The sequence below is a fragment of the Limulus polyphemus genome, unplaced genomic scaffold (assembly GCF_000517525.1).
Source record: "Limulus polyphemus unplaced genomic scaffold, Limulus_polyphemus-2.1.2 Scaffold418, whole genome shotgun sequence".
NCBI classification, from domain to species: domain Eukaryota; kingdom Metazoa; phylum Arthropoda; class Merostomata; order Xiphosura; family Limulidae; genus Limulus; species Limulus polyphemus.
The window spans coordinates 301,372-319,404 of record NW_013666028.1 but is presented as its reverse complement, the minus strand read 5'-3'; the positions used below and the strand labels follow the sequence as shown (position 1 = coordinate 319,404).

Here is an 18,033-nt window from a genome sequence, read left to right as displayed (position 1 = left end):
ACTGTTATTCTGTGTCAGTAACTTGTACTGTATCAAAGCGACTTATCTTGTGTCACACTGTTATTCTGTGTCAGTAACTTGTACTGTATCAAAGCGACTTTTCTTGTGTCACACTGTTATTCTGTGTCAGTAACTTGTACTGTATCAAAGCGACTTTTCTTGTGTCAGCATGTTATACTGTGTCAGTAACTTGTACTGTTTCAAAGCGACTTTTCTTGTGTCAGCATGTTATACTGTGTCAGTAACTTGTACTGTTTCAAAGCGACTTTTCTTGTGTCAGCATGTTATACTGTGTCAGTAACTTGTACTGTATCAAAGCGACTTTTCTTGTGTCACACTGTTATACTGTGTCAGTAACTTGTACTGTATCAAAGCGACTTTTCTTGTGTCAGCATGTTATACTGTGTCATAGCAGTTTATGTCATACTGTGTCAGTAACTTGTACTGTTTCAAAGCGACTTTTCTTGTGTCAGCATGTTATTCTGTGTCATAGCAGTTTATGTCATACTGTGTCAGTAACTTGTACTGTATCAAAGCGACTTTTCTTGTGTCAGCATGTTATACTGTATCAGTAACTTGTACTGTATCAAAGCGACTTTTCTGGTGTCAGCATGTTATACTGTGTCATAGCAGTTTATGTCATACTGTGTCAGTAACTTGTACTGTATCAAAGCGACTTTTCTTGTGTCAGCATGTTATACTGTGTCATAGCAGTTTATGTCATACTGTGTCAGTAACTTGTACTGTATCAAAGCGACTTTTCTTGTGTCAGCATGTTATACTGTGTCATAGCAGTTTATGTCATACTGTCTTCGTGTATCAACTCAATTTATTTAGTTGCTACGTGTGTCATACTGTTGTACTGTGTTGGGGCAAGTATCTTGTGTCATATTGGCATCTTAAGTTGGAGCAGCTGATTTTGTGTCATATCATACAGTTGTTTTGAGTTCGAACAGTTAATACTGTGTCATGGTTTTGTGTCAAAACAGTATTATATCATGTTGCCATGTTCTAAAGGGAGGGCAGGTATTAAACATCCACCGCCAATTCTTAGGCTACTCTTGTCAAACCGAAATCCCCAAGGTTCGGAGCGCGAATTTTTTTTTTTTACGGGTACGCGATCCACTGAACATCAGATCCACAAAGGGGCCCACTAACCATTGGGCCACGCTCGGCTCTTTCATACTAATAAGCTTAACTGTAAATATATAGATTTTGAAGAGTTGTTAGTTTTTAAAAAAAAATATTTTAATGTTATTTTTATAGTAATCATAAATTTATCATAAAAGTGTTTTATTAATAGTTGTTTTTATTATACTTTCAAATATCACTCGTATTACTTTCCACTCTGTTTATAAATTCACACCTTTACGTACATAAGAGGAATGTAGTTATTTAAAGTTTTCTAAATTTACACCTGGAAGAGTGCGAAATTTCATCCTGTCAACAATCACACCTTTTGTTTCTTAAAGTAAATATATTGTGTTATACTGTCCTATAAAACAAACAAAAAACTCGTGCTCCGAACCTTGGGGCTTTTGGTTTGATAAAAGTAGAACAAGAATTGGCGGTGGGTGATGTTTAGCTCTCCCTCTAGTTTGTCTTTTCAAAACCAGCAACGGTTAGCTTTGTTTAGCTCTGGGCAAAATTCAACAAGAAAAACTTGAATGAAGTACGGATTTTTCAAAATATTAATATTGGAGTAGCTTATCGTGTGTTGTTGTTGCCGTTTTTTCAGCTTCTATTGTGCCATACCGTCGTGCTCTGTCCCATTTTGTCGAAGTAGTTTATCGTGTATCACCTTGTTTTACTGCAACTATCGTCTTGTGATAGAGTCAGTTTTTTTTTGTCCCCAGTTAAAGCAGCTGCAAGTATTTCGTGTCCTATTGTTGTACCGATTAAGTTATTTTATCATGTGTCCGAGCAACTTAGTTTTTTAATATGCGTGTCGCTCCTGTATCAGATAGTTTATACTGTGACCCCGTGTTGTCCTGGTCGGCGCAGCTTATAATAGGCTGCTATTGTGTGTCGAAACAGCTAATTTTGTGTCGTATGTCGACCTGTTTTGGAGCAGTTTATCTTATACAATACTGTGGGCCCAGCATAACCTGGAGGTTAGAGCACTCAACTCGCAACTTGTGGGTCGCAAGCTCGAGTCTCGTCACCGAACATGTTCACTCTTTCAACCGTGAGGGCATTATAATGTTACGGTTAATCCCACTAGTCGTTGGTAAAAGAATAACCCAAGAGTTGTCGATGGGTACAGTTGACTAGCTGCGTTCCCTCTAGTCCAGGGGTCTCCAAACCTTTTTGGACAAGGGCAGGGAGGTAGATCTTTTTAGGCCTCGCGGTCCGGAGGGGTCGTGGTAATATTAAGTAGGGATGCATACATGATCAGAATACAACATCACTAATTTATTTCTCATAAGAGCACATACTGAAAATATTTAAGATGCACAATCGTCTTTTTTTTAGCATTAGTGAGAAGCATGAAACTGGTGCTTTTCTGACAAAATTACGCGGGTTCTATCGCAACTAGATTGGCTTTTGCTCAATTACGTTTTATTTTTTGTTTTTATAATATTAAATAATTGTATTATTACTTTGATAAGCTGTTGGCGAACCGGAGAAACCGAAGTCGCGGCCCGTAGTTTGGAGACCCCCGTCTAGTCTATTACTGCTTTATTTTGGACGATTAGCACAGATAATCTTTGAATAGCTTTGCGAGAAATTCCACAAACAAACAATGCTGTGTGGTAGAGCAGCTTAAGTTTTGTCCTTCTGAGTCGGAGCATCATATCTTGTGCCACATTGTCGTTTTGAGTCGGAGTAGCTCATCTCGTATCATGCACTGTCGTCTCAGTCGTAGTAGCTCATCTCGTATCATGCACTGTCGTCATCTCGTATCATGCACTGTCGTCTCAGTCGTAGTAGCTTATTTTTTGTCATACTGTCGTACTTTGTCAGAACTGTTTGTTTTGTGTCTTATGTCAGACCAATGTATTTTGCTATGGCGGAGTGATACTGGATTCTTGTGTACAAAATTTTGGGTTTTCAAGAAGTGCAAACTGGTTTTTATTCCGGTGATTCGTGTATTGCTTGATTTTATCACCTTCCCATTGTTTATCGTGACATTACCTTCTCGTTATATGCTTTATGCCTCAACCCATATACATGTTTCTAAGGGCTATTGACACTCGTCGCTTGGTGGCGTCAACTGCCGTGCACTATCTAAATAAATACTGATACAAATTTCATAAAAACAACTACAGCGGTCATTGACCTTGCCAAAACAACAACATGTGTTTATTAAAACTGCATTTCAACAGGAAAAACGTATCAGTGATAACTTTATAAATATATATTTTCTCCTTTAAAGTGTCGTTATGTCTCCATTTTCTTGTCAGTTACTTAGTTAGGATTTTTGCTTGAGGGTGTTACGGATTTTACACATCTTGTTAATCGCTTTAAAAGGTGATTTTTGTACTCGTCATGAATGAGCTACTTCTTTCAAACTGGTCTTCCCAGCAGTACTTACCCTCTCAAGGAGACAGAAACGATTGATAACTCTTAGAAATATCGGGGAATAATTTTTTTTTCTGGAACTAATAGTTGCTTTTGTTTTCCACACGTTAAACGAGACTGGAGTTTTCATCTAAATTTGTCTTAACATGGCGGTCTATAAAACCACAAAACTTTTAAAAGAAAACGAATGAGCGATATCAGATTTGTATATAGTATCATGTTAAAAAATACTACTGTATATAGTATCATGTTAAAAAATACTATTGTATATAGTATCATGTTAAAAATACTATTGTATATAGTATCATGTTAAAAATACTATATTGTTCTGTAATACAATAATAGCTTGTTTTGACAACTGCTGGTATTAATGAGTCTGTTTCGTTAAGAACGTGGAATCTGTCTAAAGGTCAATGTTTGTAGACGTTTCATTTATCTCACCTTCTAGTCTATGTGTAATGTAGATAACTCTAAGCCTGTAGTTATACTGTTGCCCTCTGCTGTTACTGTTCTAATATTTCTGATGTTACAGTAATCTAATTAATTCTAGTTCTTGCCGAATTCTTCGGTTATTTAACATAACATGAAATTTCATGACAACTTAATCATAAAATCTGGTCCTCTATTTTAGCGTGTAGTGAAATAACGTTGTAAATGAATGATAAGTTTAATACAAATATTTTCTTTATTTTTATTTCATTCAGTGTGTGTTGTTGTTGAGATAAGAGAATAGACAAACGTTTGAACACTGGGCTTTATTTAAGACTAGGGATTTAAAGCTAAGAGTGTAGCTTCAAAGGATTTCAAAGCCAAACGATTTATACTCTAAATTCCCTCACACAATATTGGAAGGAGTTCTGTATGATTTTTGTTATTATTCTTATAATTCAGTATCGTATAAACATGTGATAAAAACTAATTACGTGCATGATTTTGTATATTATAAACTCAGAGAATGTATACTGATATCTATATGAATGAATTATTTGTTATCCAACAAGAAAGTTGTGTATATTTTATGTGCCTACTTGATTCTTTGTGTTTTAGTTTTACTCGCGAAGAGCAACCCGTGTAATAAATTTCTGAAAACAATAATATATTACGTTCAATACTTGAATCGATAAATCGTCTTTACAACCTAAGATCCTTCCACACATGCTCTATTGTTATTATTATTTACATTACTTTGAATTTTTTTGTTTTTTCATCACACCATGAGAACGAAGTGATTTGTATTCTATATTGTAGATCAAAGAGTGTTACGTTTTGTCAATTTGACAGTTTTAAAGTGTGTTTGCGGTGATTTCTGTATGTGTTTATAACATTGACTTTAGACTGAAATTAACTGTAATGAAAAATGACTAATTTGATCAGCCATCCAAACATGAGCAACAAATTGGTGGTAGGTGAGCTGTATTTTCACTATCCTGTTTGTGTGACTAAATTACCTTACAGTTAGCGTTGAGTCAGCAAACTGAAGCTGAAACCTATAAAATTCTAAATCATTATTCGCCGAGAGTGTACTGTAAGATATTGTAGCTACTTGAATACATGGGAGTTCTGAGAAAACTGACTCACTCTACAGTTCCTTTGTGTACATTGATTAAATTGTAAACATTTAAGAAACAATAGTGCAGGATTAAAAAAATGCACGAATACTTCATTAAAGCATAATGTTTACTTTAAAACTGATTGGGGATAAAACTATGTTAAACACGGAAAGAGAGAAGAATCAAGTGTTGAAATGTTACGCTTATTGTATATATATTTTATTTTCAACAAAATAAACTGGTAGCAGTACACTATAGTTTTCAGCCAGTAATGGTCCTCATAACGACACGGGTGACTTCATAAAAATTAATGAAACATGTATTAAGTTGTTTTGTTGAAATGGGAAAAGTAAAACAAGAGCAATAATATTGAAAACTGAAACATCTTTTAGATCTATGAACCATTCCATGAACCTCATGTTATTCTACCACTGCAACAAATTACATTATTTGAGCGACGACTATACCTTTACATTAATTCCAACACGACTGGTAGTTACCTGAACTTTAAGAAGTTTCATGTGAGGAATTATGGGTGTGGAAACAGATAACTCTCGCTTTGAATTGGTATGACAAGTGCATGTTATTGTTTTAACCGGAAATGTCACTTTGATTGGATTAACAAAGAAAATAAAGAAGAGAAAAAAACTAGTGGAAATAACGACGGTTTCTCACCTGAACACGCATGAGCTCGACACATATGACTTTGTCTTGTTTTTATGTTAGAAATAACAAAGTTGTTTTACAGCCTGTCCCGAAGTATGTTAATTGCGTAACGCTTCAGGATCTGCGCAACATTTGTTTTGTAAAAATTCAGAATTGAACATTTTTTTTGGAAGATAAATTGACTGAAGCAAACCGAGAAGTTTGAAAGTCCAACTGTTGGAAAGCCTAAGCGTATTTCGTGCAACCTTACCCTGTCACATTAAATGAAAACAGTCTTAAGAGATGAATATGATAACAATTTTTACACGCGGTATTATCGCCATCACAGGAATACATGAACAAAATTCTTTTAGAATTTATTGATATAAAATTGTGTTCGTTTAACGGCCATTCAAACATTTTAAAGATAAAATACAAAAAAAAACCAAAAAAAAATCCAACAAACCCATAAGATCTTTACACAGAATTCTTAAAATAAAAACTCGTATCAATTTACAAATGATTAGGACATGAGCGCGATGCCTCTGAACCTTACATACTAAACCTAATTTAGTAGCGTCAACAGGCGTATCGTTATTACTCGCCAAGTTAATTCGAAAAAAAAAAATCATTTATTGTAATATTATAAAATAGATTGGTATTCTTTACAATGCTATTCATTTCAGTATAAAGTATTATGCAACATATTTTTTATAAATTCCGAGAATTATTGCAACTAAATCAGTTTTGTTAGTGCAGTTATTTCGGAAACTATGTAGTCAGCAAAATATCCTGCATATTGCCGTTGTTTTATAGACTGTAAATTAATTTTATCTTTAACGTTAAATATTATTAATTGCGTTTGTTCAGTTTTATGTGAATATATTTAGTCTGTTATTCCCGGTTGCTATGTTGATATTTAATGTTTGTTCGTACACCTCAGGAATTCTTGCCTAGTACATTTATTGCCTATTGTTTTGCCCTGTTAACTGTTTCTTAGAACCAACGTTTCTAGCACAACTAACAGCTAGTTCTACGTGGTTTCTGTTTTATGTTTTTAATGTACTTGATTTAGCTTATGTCGCACCATTGCCATGTTTTGTCCCCGAGTTTTCTTCGACTGTTTGTTAATAAATTGGTTTTACAAATGCTTTACAGTAGTTTAGTGTAAGAATATTTTCAAATCACTACTTGTAGTCACTTATACTTTATAAAAACTGTTTGTATATGTTAATATAATGGCGTGTTGTTGCAGGTGCGAGTTATAGCATAACGTCATGTTTAGCACCTATACATTTTGTTCATAACGAATTCCTGACTATTCGACAGCGCAATGCCGCCCCGAATACGCTTATGACTGGAGTTTTGTCAAAGCCCATTCAGAGGAAGGGTATTTGTATAACAATAAGTTGCACAACCCGGGACAAAGGCGATTATCTACAACACCATCTCGAACATCGTGAAATAGCGCAGACAAAAGGAGGATCACCACACCCATATGCGGATGTGAAACCACATAAACAACAACAACAACATTTTCAATACATGGTTTGCCGCAGGTTTCTCAAATAATGGGAAATTCAAACTTTACGCAGGGCATAGTAAATCAAGGAAATCTAGGTATTATAGAAATAACAACAAAAAACGTATTGACACAAATTATGAGATTACAATTCCCGCATTGAGTCGTCAGGGCGTCTAGAAACTGTGATTACGTCAAGTCGTACATACTACGCCAACAGCAGCATTTGTATATCCTCCAACAAAACCGTAAATTCACCTGACTGCTACACATGAACGTGGAAGCCGACGTCTGCGTAAAGTGTAGTATCTGTGGTAAGTTTGTTAAGATGTGTGATCTTAGATTGACCTGACCTTCTCTTTTTTACGATAGAAATAGTGCATCTTCATGTCCATCAGAATAAGCGATATCGACGATAGAGGGAGTAGTTCCAAGAGACATCGTTCTTAGAAAGTCTGGTTAACACTCCATGTTCCAACATAACACCTTCATATAATAACTTGGGAAATTTCTGGATCTTTTGACAATTTGCAAAAGTCGGTCACTTTTTTTTCCCACTGGCATCTATACTGACATTTTATACACTGTAATTCTCTTCATTATGTTACATCTTGCACACCGTAGCAAACAATCGTATACAACATTTCTAGGTTCCTGTATAGATATTTCTCCGATCCTTCCCGTTTTCGCGGGAATAGAGAAGGGGGAAGAGAAGAATGCCTATACTAAGAGCATTGTGTTTAATTTTTGTTTTTCAGTAAAGCTGAGAAAATGAGAAGTTGGAGCTTATAGTCTTGTTTTAGAGTTGGCGGAGTCCTACTTAATGCTTTCTGCTCAATTTAAAGAGTAGAAGCAGGCCTTTTTCTGATATACTTAGTAGTGGACTATTCTGACCACCAGCCCTAAATTTTGGCCCGATAGTATGGCTTAAGGAATAGCATTGTGGGCCCAAACTGTTTGCAAAGAAATTGGCCTTATCATGGCGTGACTTTTCTTAACCAGTATTAATCTGGCAGGTAACCCCATTCATTATTCTAAGAGGTCGGGGTGCCCTGACCACATTTTGGGTCAGGGATGATGCTTATTGAATGCAATATAGACGGTGCTTTTTCATCGGCCTGGCCCACCAGATATTTCTGCTTTAAAAAAGGCCTGAGTAGTCGTGTGGAATCTCAGTTTCCTAAAACTTCAGAGTTAATATGAAATTTGTAATTTCAAATTAAATTTTCTTTTTCTGAAGTTACATATTTAAAAGGTTATTAGTTTACCTTTTAGTCAAGATGTTAGATCTTTGAACCGTTCTGAAACCGATTAAAACCGAGATTTTACTACAATCAGTTGATGATGCTGTGAACTTCCTTGGATTTAACATGGTCATGACAGAATGAACGGTCGGAATTGGTTTAAAAAAAAACACTAGAACTCATTATTGGAATTGGTGCTAAAATTAAAGTTATCTGGATTGTCTTAAAATCACAAAGCAATTATTGTTAAGATTAATTGTTAATTCTAGAAATAAACGACCTTACAACACTAATTTTTCATTTTTTTTATTTAATTGGATGCTCAACGTTTCCCTTTACAGCTTCTTTAGGAGCGTTCTACTAAAAATTAAACCGTTCTAACTACATCCACGCTTTTGTGTGGTTTTTTTCCGGTTTCACCAATGCACATATGATGGCAGATGTTACTTGTAAGTTGTTAAACAACACTGGAAGTATGACACGGGTCTTTAGATTGTAAACACGTTTTTATAAGACGGTTTTGTTACAGTGTACTGAAAATTTATAAGTTGATATTTGAGAGTTTGACCTGGTCGTTTTGTAATCTTAACACGCAGTTCAAATTTCTTGGTTATGTTTTCTATTTTATTGGAGATAGTTCCGTTAATTAGAGGTACTGTAAAAGTAAAACAGTTTCTGGTATCTTTTGTAATTTATTTTCCCTCTTGGTTTCTCTCTCTGTTTATTTTTTCATGTTTAAGGGATGATGTGGGTATTGGTTAATTCAAAAGGAGTGATTTTAGTTTAGAACGTGTAATGCTTTTATAGCACTGCAGTTCAAAAGGAGTGATTTTAGTTCAGAACGTGTAATGCTTTTATAGCACTGCAGTTCAAAAGGAGTGATTTTAGTTTAGAACGTGTAATGCTTTTATAGCACTGCAGTTCTAATCGATTATTTTAAACTCACCAATAATTGCACCTTTCTTGGAAGTTTTTTGGGTGATGGGAGTTGAAAAGAAGAAAAATATGTTTTTTTATTCGTTGGAAGGTGAAACGAGGTAGATTGTATATTACTGTCATAATTGATTATCGAGGTAACATCAGGAAAATCCATACTCCTCTTGTCGTTCGAATGATTAAAGGTGAATTGGATGTTGATGTCTGTGGAATTGAAAAAAATCTAGAAATTTGATTAAAGAATCAAGATTCCATAATCCTGTAAGATGTCAACTGACAGCCTGTCCATCTCCAAATTATGTTTGTGATCCGATATGAAATCACACATTGTCATCTTCTGTCCGAAAAGATGGGTATACAGAGCTATAACATTTAGTGTAAAGAGTATTGTTGTCTTCGTCTGTGAGATTCATTCTTGATTTGAGATAGCAGATCTTGTAATTTAGTAACGGTACTAAAACTGTATGCATAAGCAAAGACAGACAGAGTGACACTGCCATATGCTGAGACTATGGTTCTTAGTGGCATATCCGGTTTATGTTCTTTTGGTAAACCATATACATGTATAATGCGGCTATTGTAGGGTTTAACTTCGATCAAGACGTTTCTAAGGGAAGTTATTTGTTTTTAAGTTTATAAATAATCTATTTTCAAGTTTTGAATGTGCTAGTTGATCTAAGTTAGGCTTAAAACTGTTCTGATATTTTCCCTTGCACCCCCAATTTCTGTTTCAGCATCTTTATTGGCATGAGAAGTTTATCGCTTGTTAGTAGCAAAAGAGTATTTATTGAGACATATCAAACCAGCATAATTTGTTGTGTCTGTAGTTGAAGAATGGAATTAGCGTCTGATGTTATACTGTCGGGTAAGTCGACGATATTCTGCTGTACAGAAAAATTGTTGCCGTGCACTCCGGTTTCAAAGGCACAAGCGGATAGGAATGTTGATCCATATGGATAGAGTGGAAAACAAGCGGAATAAAATCTCTTACTCAAGAACACAACAGAACGATGCGGGCAACCACTCGACTACGAGCCACGCTATTGTTTGTTATAAAAGATGGTTTATCTTTTCTCTATTTTCATAGAAATTGTTCCATCAAATGAAAATATATTTTTTTCCGTAAGACATTGTGTTTAAACATACTTGGTCGGAAAGTTTAGTTGTTACTGCGAAACCAGATCCTTTAATTAGCAAGATCAAGGAAAAATTAGAGATCATGAAGTCATTTTCTATTGTTACCTTTTTTTTTTTACTGTTGATATGTTGTTTCGGTCGTTATTACCATTTGTTATGAAAGTCTCTGATCTATTGTTTCGTTCATTATATATATATGTGTACTTCTTCGTTTTTTTATCTTTACTGTGGTGCATACTCCAATATGTACTGCAGGAATTAAAATCAGTTGTTATGATTTAACAATAATTACGTAAATAATAAATATAATTAGTTACATATCAAAGTTCCTTCTGAAGGGCATGCATAGTTTTAAACATAATGAAACAAGTTTAATGTGATGACTGAAAAAGAATGTGAACTAATTTCATATTTCATAACATCTTGTTGCGAATAAAAAGAAATTAACTGTTATCATTATTACAACTGGTCCTCTGAATACAGGAAATATAGTAGAATAAGAACATATTGGAAAATCCACAGTAAACCGTTGCCAAATTACACTATCAATAACCAGATTAAATTGTTTTTCTGGTTCCAGATTCGGGGACCTTTGATACTAAACGCCGACATTCTACCAGGCCCTAACAACCCCATTACTCCGCCGGTGGACGCTTGGACTTTTTTAACTTTATGCAGAACCCGTTTTCCTCGCTCTGTCATATCTATCGGGTGGACAACGTGTAGCGAGGTCGTCGAGGTCATGCCTGGAGGGTGCATCAAACTAGGGTGAGCCATTGTCCTATAGGTAATAAAACTGTGATTATTATTTTAACAAGTAATTGAAACAAACACCAAACACATTGAAACAGCTGCTGTCGGTAAGTTAATTTATGTTTTAGTCGCATTGCAATAATGTTTATCAAAGTTGCTGGAAACAGCCATCTATTGTCAGTTCAGGACATAAATTAAAAAATGGTTGGTCATTTTTTGTAGCTGAAATGAGTAATACAAATGATTTAGAGATTTAAGTTCTCGGAAACTGTAACAAAATCAACCTCAGCACAGGAAGTTTGAGTAATAGAGTAACTAGTTAAAAAATTGAATATATATATATACACACACAATCTGCGGGTTCGAATCCCCGTCACACCGAACATGCTCGCCCTTTCACTGCTAAATTAGGGACGGCTAGCGCAGATAGCCCTCGTGTCGTTTTGCGCGAAATTCAAAAAACAAACAGGCCCGTGCGCAGTATATTTGAAAGGAGGAGTTTGCCTTGTTTTTGAAGGATTGATATCAGCCATCTCTACATTTACTTCGTTTTATGAAAAGTTTTCTTTTCTTGTACCACAAGTAGCTGCGCTACAACTATATAAGTATAATATTTTTAAATTACAAAAATAGGGGGTTCGATCTAAACCCCTTCGTAAGTGCGTGATATCTGTACAAACTTTAATTATGTGTTTATAGTTTGATGATCCGGGAGTTAGAACTTGTCAGTATGAGTATAGTGTTGAGTGTTTACGAATAATAGAAACAGAAATATTTAAAATGTTTGGTCTGTTCTACGTAAAACTCTCGTATATTTATATTCGGGTTTATTATTTATCGTATATATAATACGATAAGTTATTTTCCATTTTCTTCACTCTTTTTTTTGGTCTGTTCTACGTAAAACTGTCGTATATTCATATTCGGGTTTTTTATTTATCGTATATATAATACGATAAATTATTTTTCGTTTACTTCACTCTTCTACATGCTTTCTCTTTGTTTCTAACCATACGAATTTTTTTGAATTAGTTTTTAATTAGTTGACTTTAGAAATCAAAACATCAGTAAAAAATATTTTACTAGCAATAATTAGCCACGGGATAGCAGCTCATAGAATGGCTCCGAGTTTTTTGCACGTACAATCTTTATAGCTCATATCTCCGTCATCTATTGACCGATTTGAGTTATAGTTACAGTTTTGGACTCAGGAGGTCAAACTCTTTCGAATGATGCATTTGATCACGTCCGAGGTCTCATAGATTAATTTACTCTAATCCTGCCTAAAATAATTTCAATTTGAGGGTAGGCTGGTAGAATCCTGATGAGTAATAAAATCGAATAGGGTATACGCGCGCCCCACGTTTGGTATTGCTGGTCAATAAAAACAGCTAATAAAAAGGGTTTGGTTTGAATTTTGCGCAAAGCTACACGAGAGCTATCTACGTTAGCTGTAATTTAGCAGTGAAAGACTAGGGGGAAGGCAGCTAGTCATCAACATCAACCGCCAACTCTTGGGCTACTCTTTTACCAACGAATAGTGGGACTGACCGTCACATTAAAACGCGCCCGCGGCTGAAAGAGCGAGTATGTTTGGTGGGACGGGGATTCGAACCCGCAGATTGCGAGTCATGCGCCCTAACCACCTGGCCAGCTAATAAAAGGAAACAAAAAAAAGGTTTCATAGATTAATTTACTCCAATTCTGCCTAAAATAATTTGAAGTGCCGCGGCTATTGTGGATTCCCTCTTGTTTCTTATGTAGCCAATACCAGAAGCATTCTTTTAGAATTATTCTTATCTAAATAATATCTTTACATGCTTCATGAATAATAAAAATTGGTTTCTAAAAACAACTAGTTTTCTTGTGCATGTGTCCGAAACGTTGTTCATATTTGTTAAACAGAGATTGTTAAGGTAATGGAATAGAATAATAACACTGGCCTGCGAATTTAAACTTCATAAATGTTGTTTTGGTTTTAATAACGGATTTTCCATAATTCAGCTACGCAGATTTCGAAAATAATATCATTTTTTTTCTATCTTGTAAGGATATTTTACAAATCGGGAAGAAAAAAACACTCTTAATTAGATCCAATTGTTTCGTTTACAAAAATGAATATTTTTCCATTATCATGTTTGTTAACAAAAATACAAATAAACTGAAGAAAAGGGAAGAACACTGATGTCAAACGAATATGCATCCTCATTAACTCAGATTTTTTTGTGAAATCTATGTCTTTTAGTCTCGAAACTACGTGTTGTGGTCTTTCTTTTATGTATTGCGTTATGATGTTTTGTCAAAAATTTCTACGTGATGGAGAAAAATTGACATCATTTTCGGATTCAGCGAACAGGAATTACTGTGGAACAGGTAAAAGTATCAAGACAATAAAACCATCGCAGGCCTGTGTTATCTGCCCAAATTAGCTCATCTTTTGTTTCTTACACATCTTTAGGAGTTTTTTTTTTCTGTCTAACACAAAAGTAAGAAAATAGTATAAGTTTTAATTATAGCGACTTCAAAAGATTGACTTCCATGTTTTAAGTTTTAAAATAAATAAATGTAACTAACATAGGTTCTATGTTACGTATTTTAGAATCTGTTATTTATGATGTCTAACAATACATAAACAAGCCATTTTATAACTCCCAAAGAATTATTCAATTTCTATATTAACTAAAAACTAACCTAGCAGGTTTGAGAAGCAGTGTTTTTTAAAGTTGAAAGCATATATCTTCTTTAGGCTCACCAGAGAACAGATTGACAAGATGATCAGTTTAGTGAAAGAATACAGTTTGATGCAACCAGTGATGTTCCCCGTGTGGGTCGCACATTTGAAGTACTCGGTGCCAGAAGTCCAGAGGCTCCTGTTCCAAGTCCCTAGCAGTTCTCTGATGGCTTGGTGTCACAAGGGAGATCCCGTAACTCTGGAAGACCTCTTGATGATACGAAAAGCTTTTCATGTAAGTCAGGTCTTTTACGACCTGCCAGACGACTTTCTTCAGCACTTCTACTCCATTACCTGAAATGATGTCTATCTTTCGTTTCTATGACCGTCGAATATTTGTTTCCATGACAACTGGTGGCAGAACCTTGTTATTGCGATCTCTTCTTATATGCAGGTTCTACCTTGTATATCTATATCTAATGTGCATGTGCCGCAGCTAAAAAAAACAAGCTTTATGATAAAACTCTTTCCTCCTTTCGCTTGCCTTCTTTCTGGTTGACGGTTGGTTCCACCAAGTTTGAAAGTGTTATTTTTTAAAAACGTAAGTCTGATCGAAATACGCAAGAAGTGAATGAAGACAGTTGAGTCGTGCATGATGATATAAACTTGAATTTTACCACAAAGTGAAACGAATTTCAAATGAAAGAAAAATGAAAAACAATTTCTTAGTATTTCTGTTAGTTTTTATTTAATTTTTAAAATTTTGTACAATGACTGGAAATCAAAAACAATTCCTTTAAGGATCAAAAAGCTTATAAGTAAACGATGTAGAATAAGATATACACTTTTGGGACATTACATATATATATATATATATATAAAGTACTGTAATACAGTGTTTCAGAACGATGACTGGATTGAACTGAAGCATGAAACAGATGTTAATTTATGATTACTGCAGTTCAAAAATGCGTTTTTTCCCTAGTTTTACTCTAAAAAAAGTTGTATATAGAAAGTTAGGTGTGAAGTTTGGCGTTGAAGCAAGTGGCTGTTACCTGTCTGTGCCGTAGGTTTTAAGCTGGTAGCATTTTGAGTTACCGTTGTGATAGTTGCCTACTGTAATTTAAATAGCTATTCTCGTTGTTAATGTTGTTTTTGCACTATTTCGAAGAGATAAGTATTGTACAGAGGAGTGTAATAATGTTACATATTGTGATATACAAATTGTTGCCATAATTACTTCTACTTGTGTCTTTGGCTTTTTCATGTATTGAATTATTTATCAAATTTATTAAATAGCACATTCAAATTGAATGTTGTTATTTTGGAAGTAACGACATCTATAACAAGCCTGTGCATTCCTAAAGACTATTCAATTCAGCTTGAAATCTGTTCTATCAAATCAATATGTGATCCTATTTCTCCTTAACACCTAGTCTGTGAGGTGTTTGATTTCCAAAGTTTTCCGGTACACACACTCTCTCTTTTCTTTTTAATTCGGAACAGAGGTTTGAACTCCTTGCGATGTCCGGAATCTGAACTGCCCACCAGAGTGGCCGAATTCGCGCAAGTTTCCAGGCTCTGAGGAGGTAAAACCCATACCTCCACCCCAAAACTTACACTAAACACGGTAGTGACCGCAAATGTTGGGTAATACTAGATCTGGTTCCTCGGCTATATAAAACCATTTTATCCGCGGTTTTAGTAAATTCTGTCGAAAAAGATGGCCGAGGACAGCTCAACAAAACTTACTTGCCGCTGTAAGGTGGTTAAGTATGGTACCTTCCGTAACATGAATACTTGTATTGTACTATTCTTTTTGTAAGAGGAACACAGTCGACCAAAACTCTAAACAACTTCGCATCTTCGTGGCCGAACTATATCGAGAGGAGAGTTCTTTGGGCAGTAAGTTTTTATATTTTTTATGTTAACAGGTTGAGCCTCTTCAATAACAAGTAGCCCACCTAATCCCCCGGGTTCGTTTTCATTGACTCACAGACTGGGTTTTAATATATCGGAGATTTGATCTTGCCGAGTGTTGCAGAGAGGTTGTTAACAACTCATTATTCACACTTCACAGGATATGTACACGTAACATCATATTATTAACAATGGAATATTTTCATTAATTATTTGTTTACCGAATATGCCGATTAAAAATGTTTATACGATTGGGGCTTCAGTGTACGACATTTTTGGGTCTGTCATCGGAATGTTCATTATGATTTGATGTTTGTTTCATGTTGAATTAATAGTAAAAATAATTTCTAATTTCTTGAGCAAAAATCACACGTGTAACTTCCATATCTGTTATTCTAAACAACCATGAATTTTTAATAATCATAAATCCATATCCAAATTTTTATAAGTTCAAGAAATCCACCGACTAAAGTAAATCAGTGTTTATTCCGTTCTGCGTGAATTTGGACAATCTGTACGTATATTCACTTAGTATAAGAATATTTTCTCTTCGTATGCTATCGATGATATTGGTTGAGTTTCCTCAAAAGCCTTTGAGCTCTACTGGGAATATCTGTGAGAGTAGACAACAGTTTGGACATATTATATCTACAGAGAAAATGAAGACATTTTGGGTTACTGGAATGGAGCTTCTCTGCAGAAAAATATAATATTGGTTTTTAGGGTTTAGTTCTTTTGACTCTTACTGAATGATAACTGAGAATTACGAATACAGGAATTTAAAGTGGCTTATGCTGCCATCTATCTGTAATATTTTATGCAACGTTCTTGTAAAGTCATTTTCAGGTTGGCTTATATTTCTGAAAAATTATTGTTCATTATACCAGACTAATGACCCACGTCTATTGAAATCGACAAGACGGGGTTAACGCCTTATATTTTCTTAATTTGTGACAAGGCAGGATTAGTTTTTGTTAGGCATCCACACCTCTTTCTTAATGCCCAAGAATCTTTACAGCCCTACATAAGGTCACATGTACGTTAATCATGTTAATATATGAGTATAAACGGCTTAACGCAAACTTACTATTAATAGCAAACAGTTTAAAAAAGTCAGACATGACTTGAACTCAGTAACGTGCCATATAGTATAAATTAAATTATGCAACTTCTTTTACCGCTAAAAAACAAAATGAAAATGAACTGACAATACTGTTACAAGTTGGTATTATCTTGTATACTTTACATATACCTTTTTCTGTGCGTATGCGCAGAAGTTCCTTGTGCTGAATAGCCCACTGACCCATTAGTGTTTTGTCTTGTATTAATAAACTTATGTTCGTTGCAACCTGAACTTATTAGCAGGCAGACTTTGTATTATACTTCGGGCCTAGTGCACTCGACTCGTAGTCAGCGGGTCCCAGATTCGAAACCAATCACCGAACGTGTTTGCCTTTCAGTTGTAGGGGCGTTATAATGTTACAGGCAATTTCACTATTCATTGGTAAATAGTATCCCCAGAGTTGGCGGTGTTGATTAACTACTTTCCCTCTACTCACTTCTAAATTAGTGGACGGCTAGCTCTTGAGTAGCTTTGCGCGAATTAGAAAAATAAATAAATAAAAACTTCTCTACATTGTCATTTAGTAGATGGCGCTTTCGCAGCTTTTATTGTAGAACTATTCATGTTGACGTAGCTATTAAAATTTAGCCATTTCACTTTACGTGCTGATTGAAAACAGTAACACCCTCCCTCGACCAGTTAAGTGTGAATGCACCAAGTAGTATTAATCCACACTAAGTGTAGGGTGACGTCTGTTTGTTTCTTTGTACGCAAGATAACTTTCAGAAATCAAAACGGAAAGGAAAATAAACATCGACAGAAATACTTTACTTGTAAATTGTTTTTATGGCGCCACTTGCTTCTCTGGACATGTAATCAGCAAGTTCTAATATGAGAATATGTAAGGTTTGGTGTTTCCAATATCTAACATAGATTAATAAAAAAAAAAACCATTATATCCGTGACAGAATAATTCAACATTCCTTTTAGTCAAATCTTACACTATGGTTAAGACAAAACTAGAGCATAGTCAAAATTAGTCGGACTCGATACCTTTGCTGCCTGTC

At 35.0% G+C, this 18,033-nt stretch overlaps 1 protein-coding gene across 3 annotated transcripts in view; it reads left to right on the top strand.

Moving 5' to 3' along the window:
• LOC106458113 (protein FAM151B-like) overlaps positions 1-14,434 on the top strand; it is a 47,481-nt gene extending 33,047 nt beyond the window's left edge. For all 3 annotated transcript variants that reach the window (XM_022384269.1, XM_022384271.1, XM_022384270.1), the window contains 2 exons: positions 11,140-11,327; positions 14,059-14,434. In XM_022384269.1, coding sequence (XP_022239977.1) covers positions 11,140-11,327; positions 14,059-14,341 — 471 coding nt within the window. In that variant the 3' untranslated portion in view covers positions 14,342-14,434. The remainder of the gene's footprint in view (positions 1-11,139; positions 11,328-14,058) is intronic.
• The last annotated feature ends 3,599 nt before the right edge of the window (positions 14,435-18,033 follow it).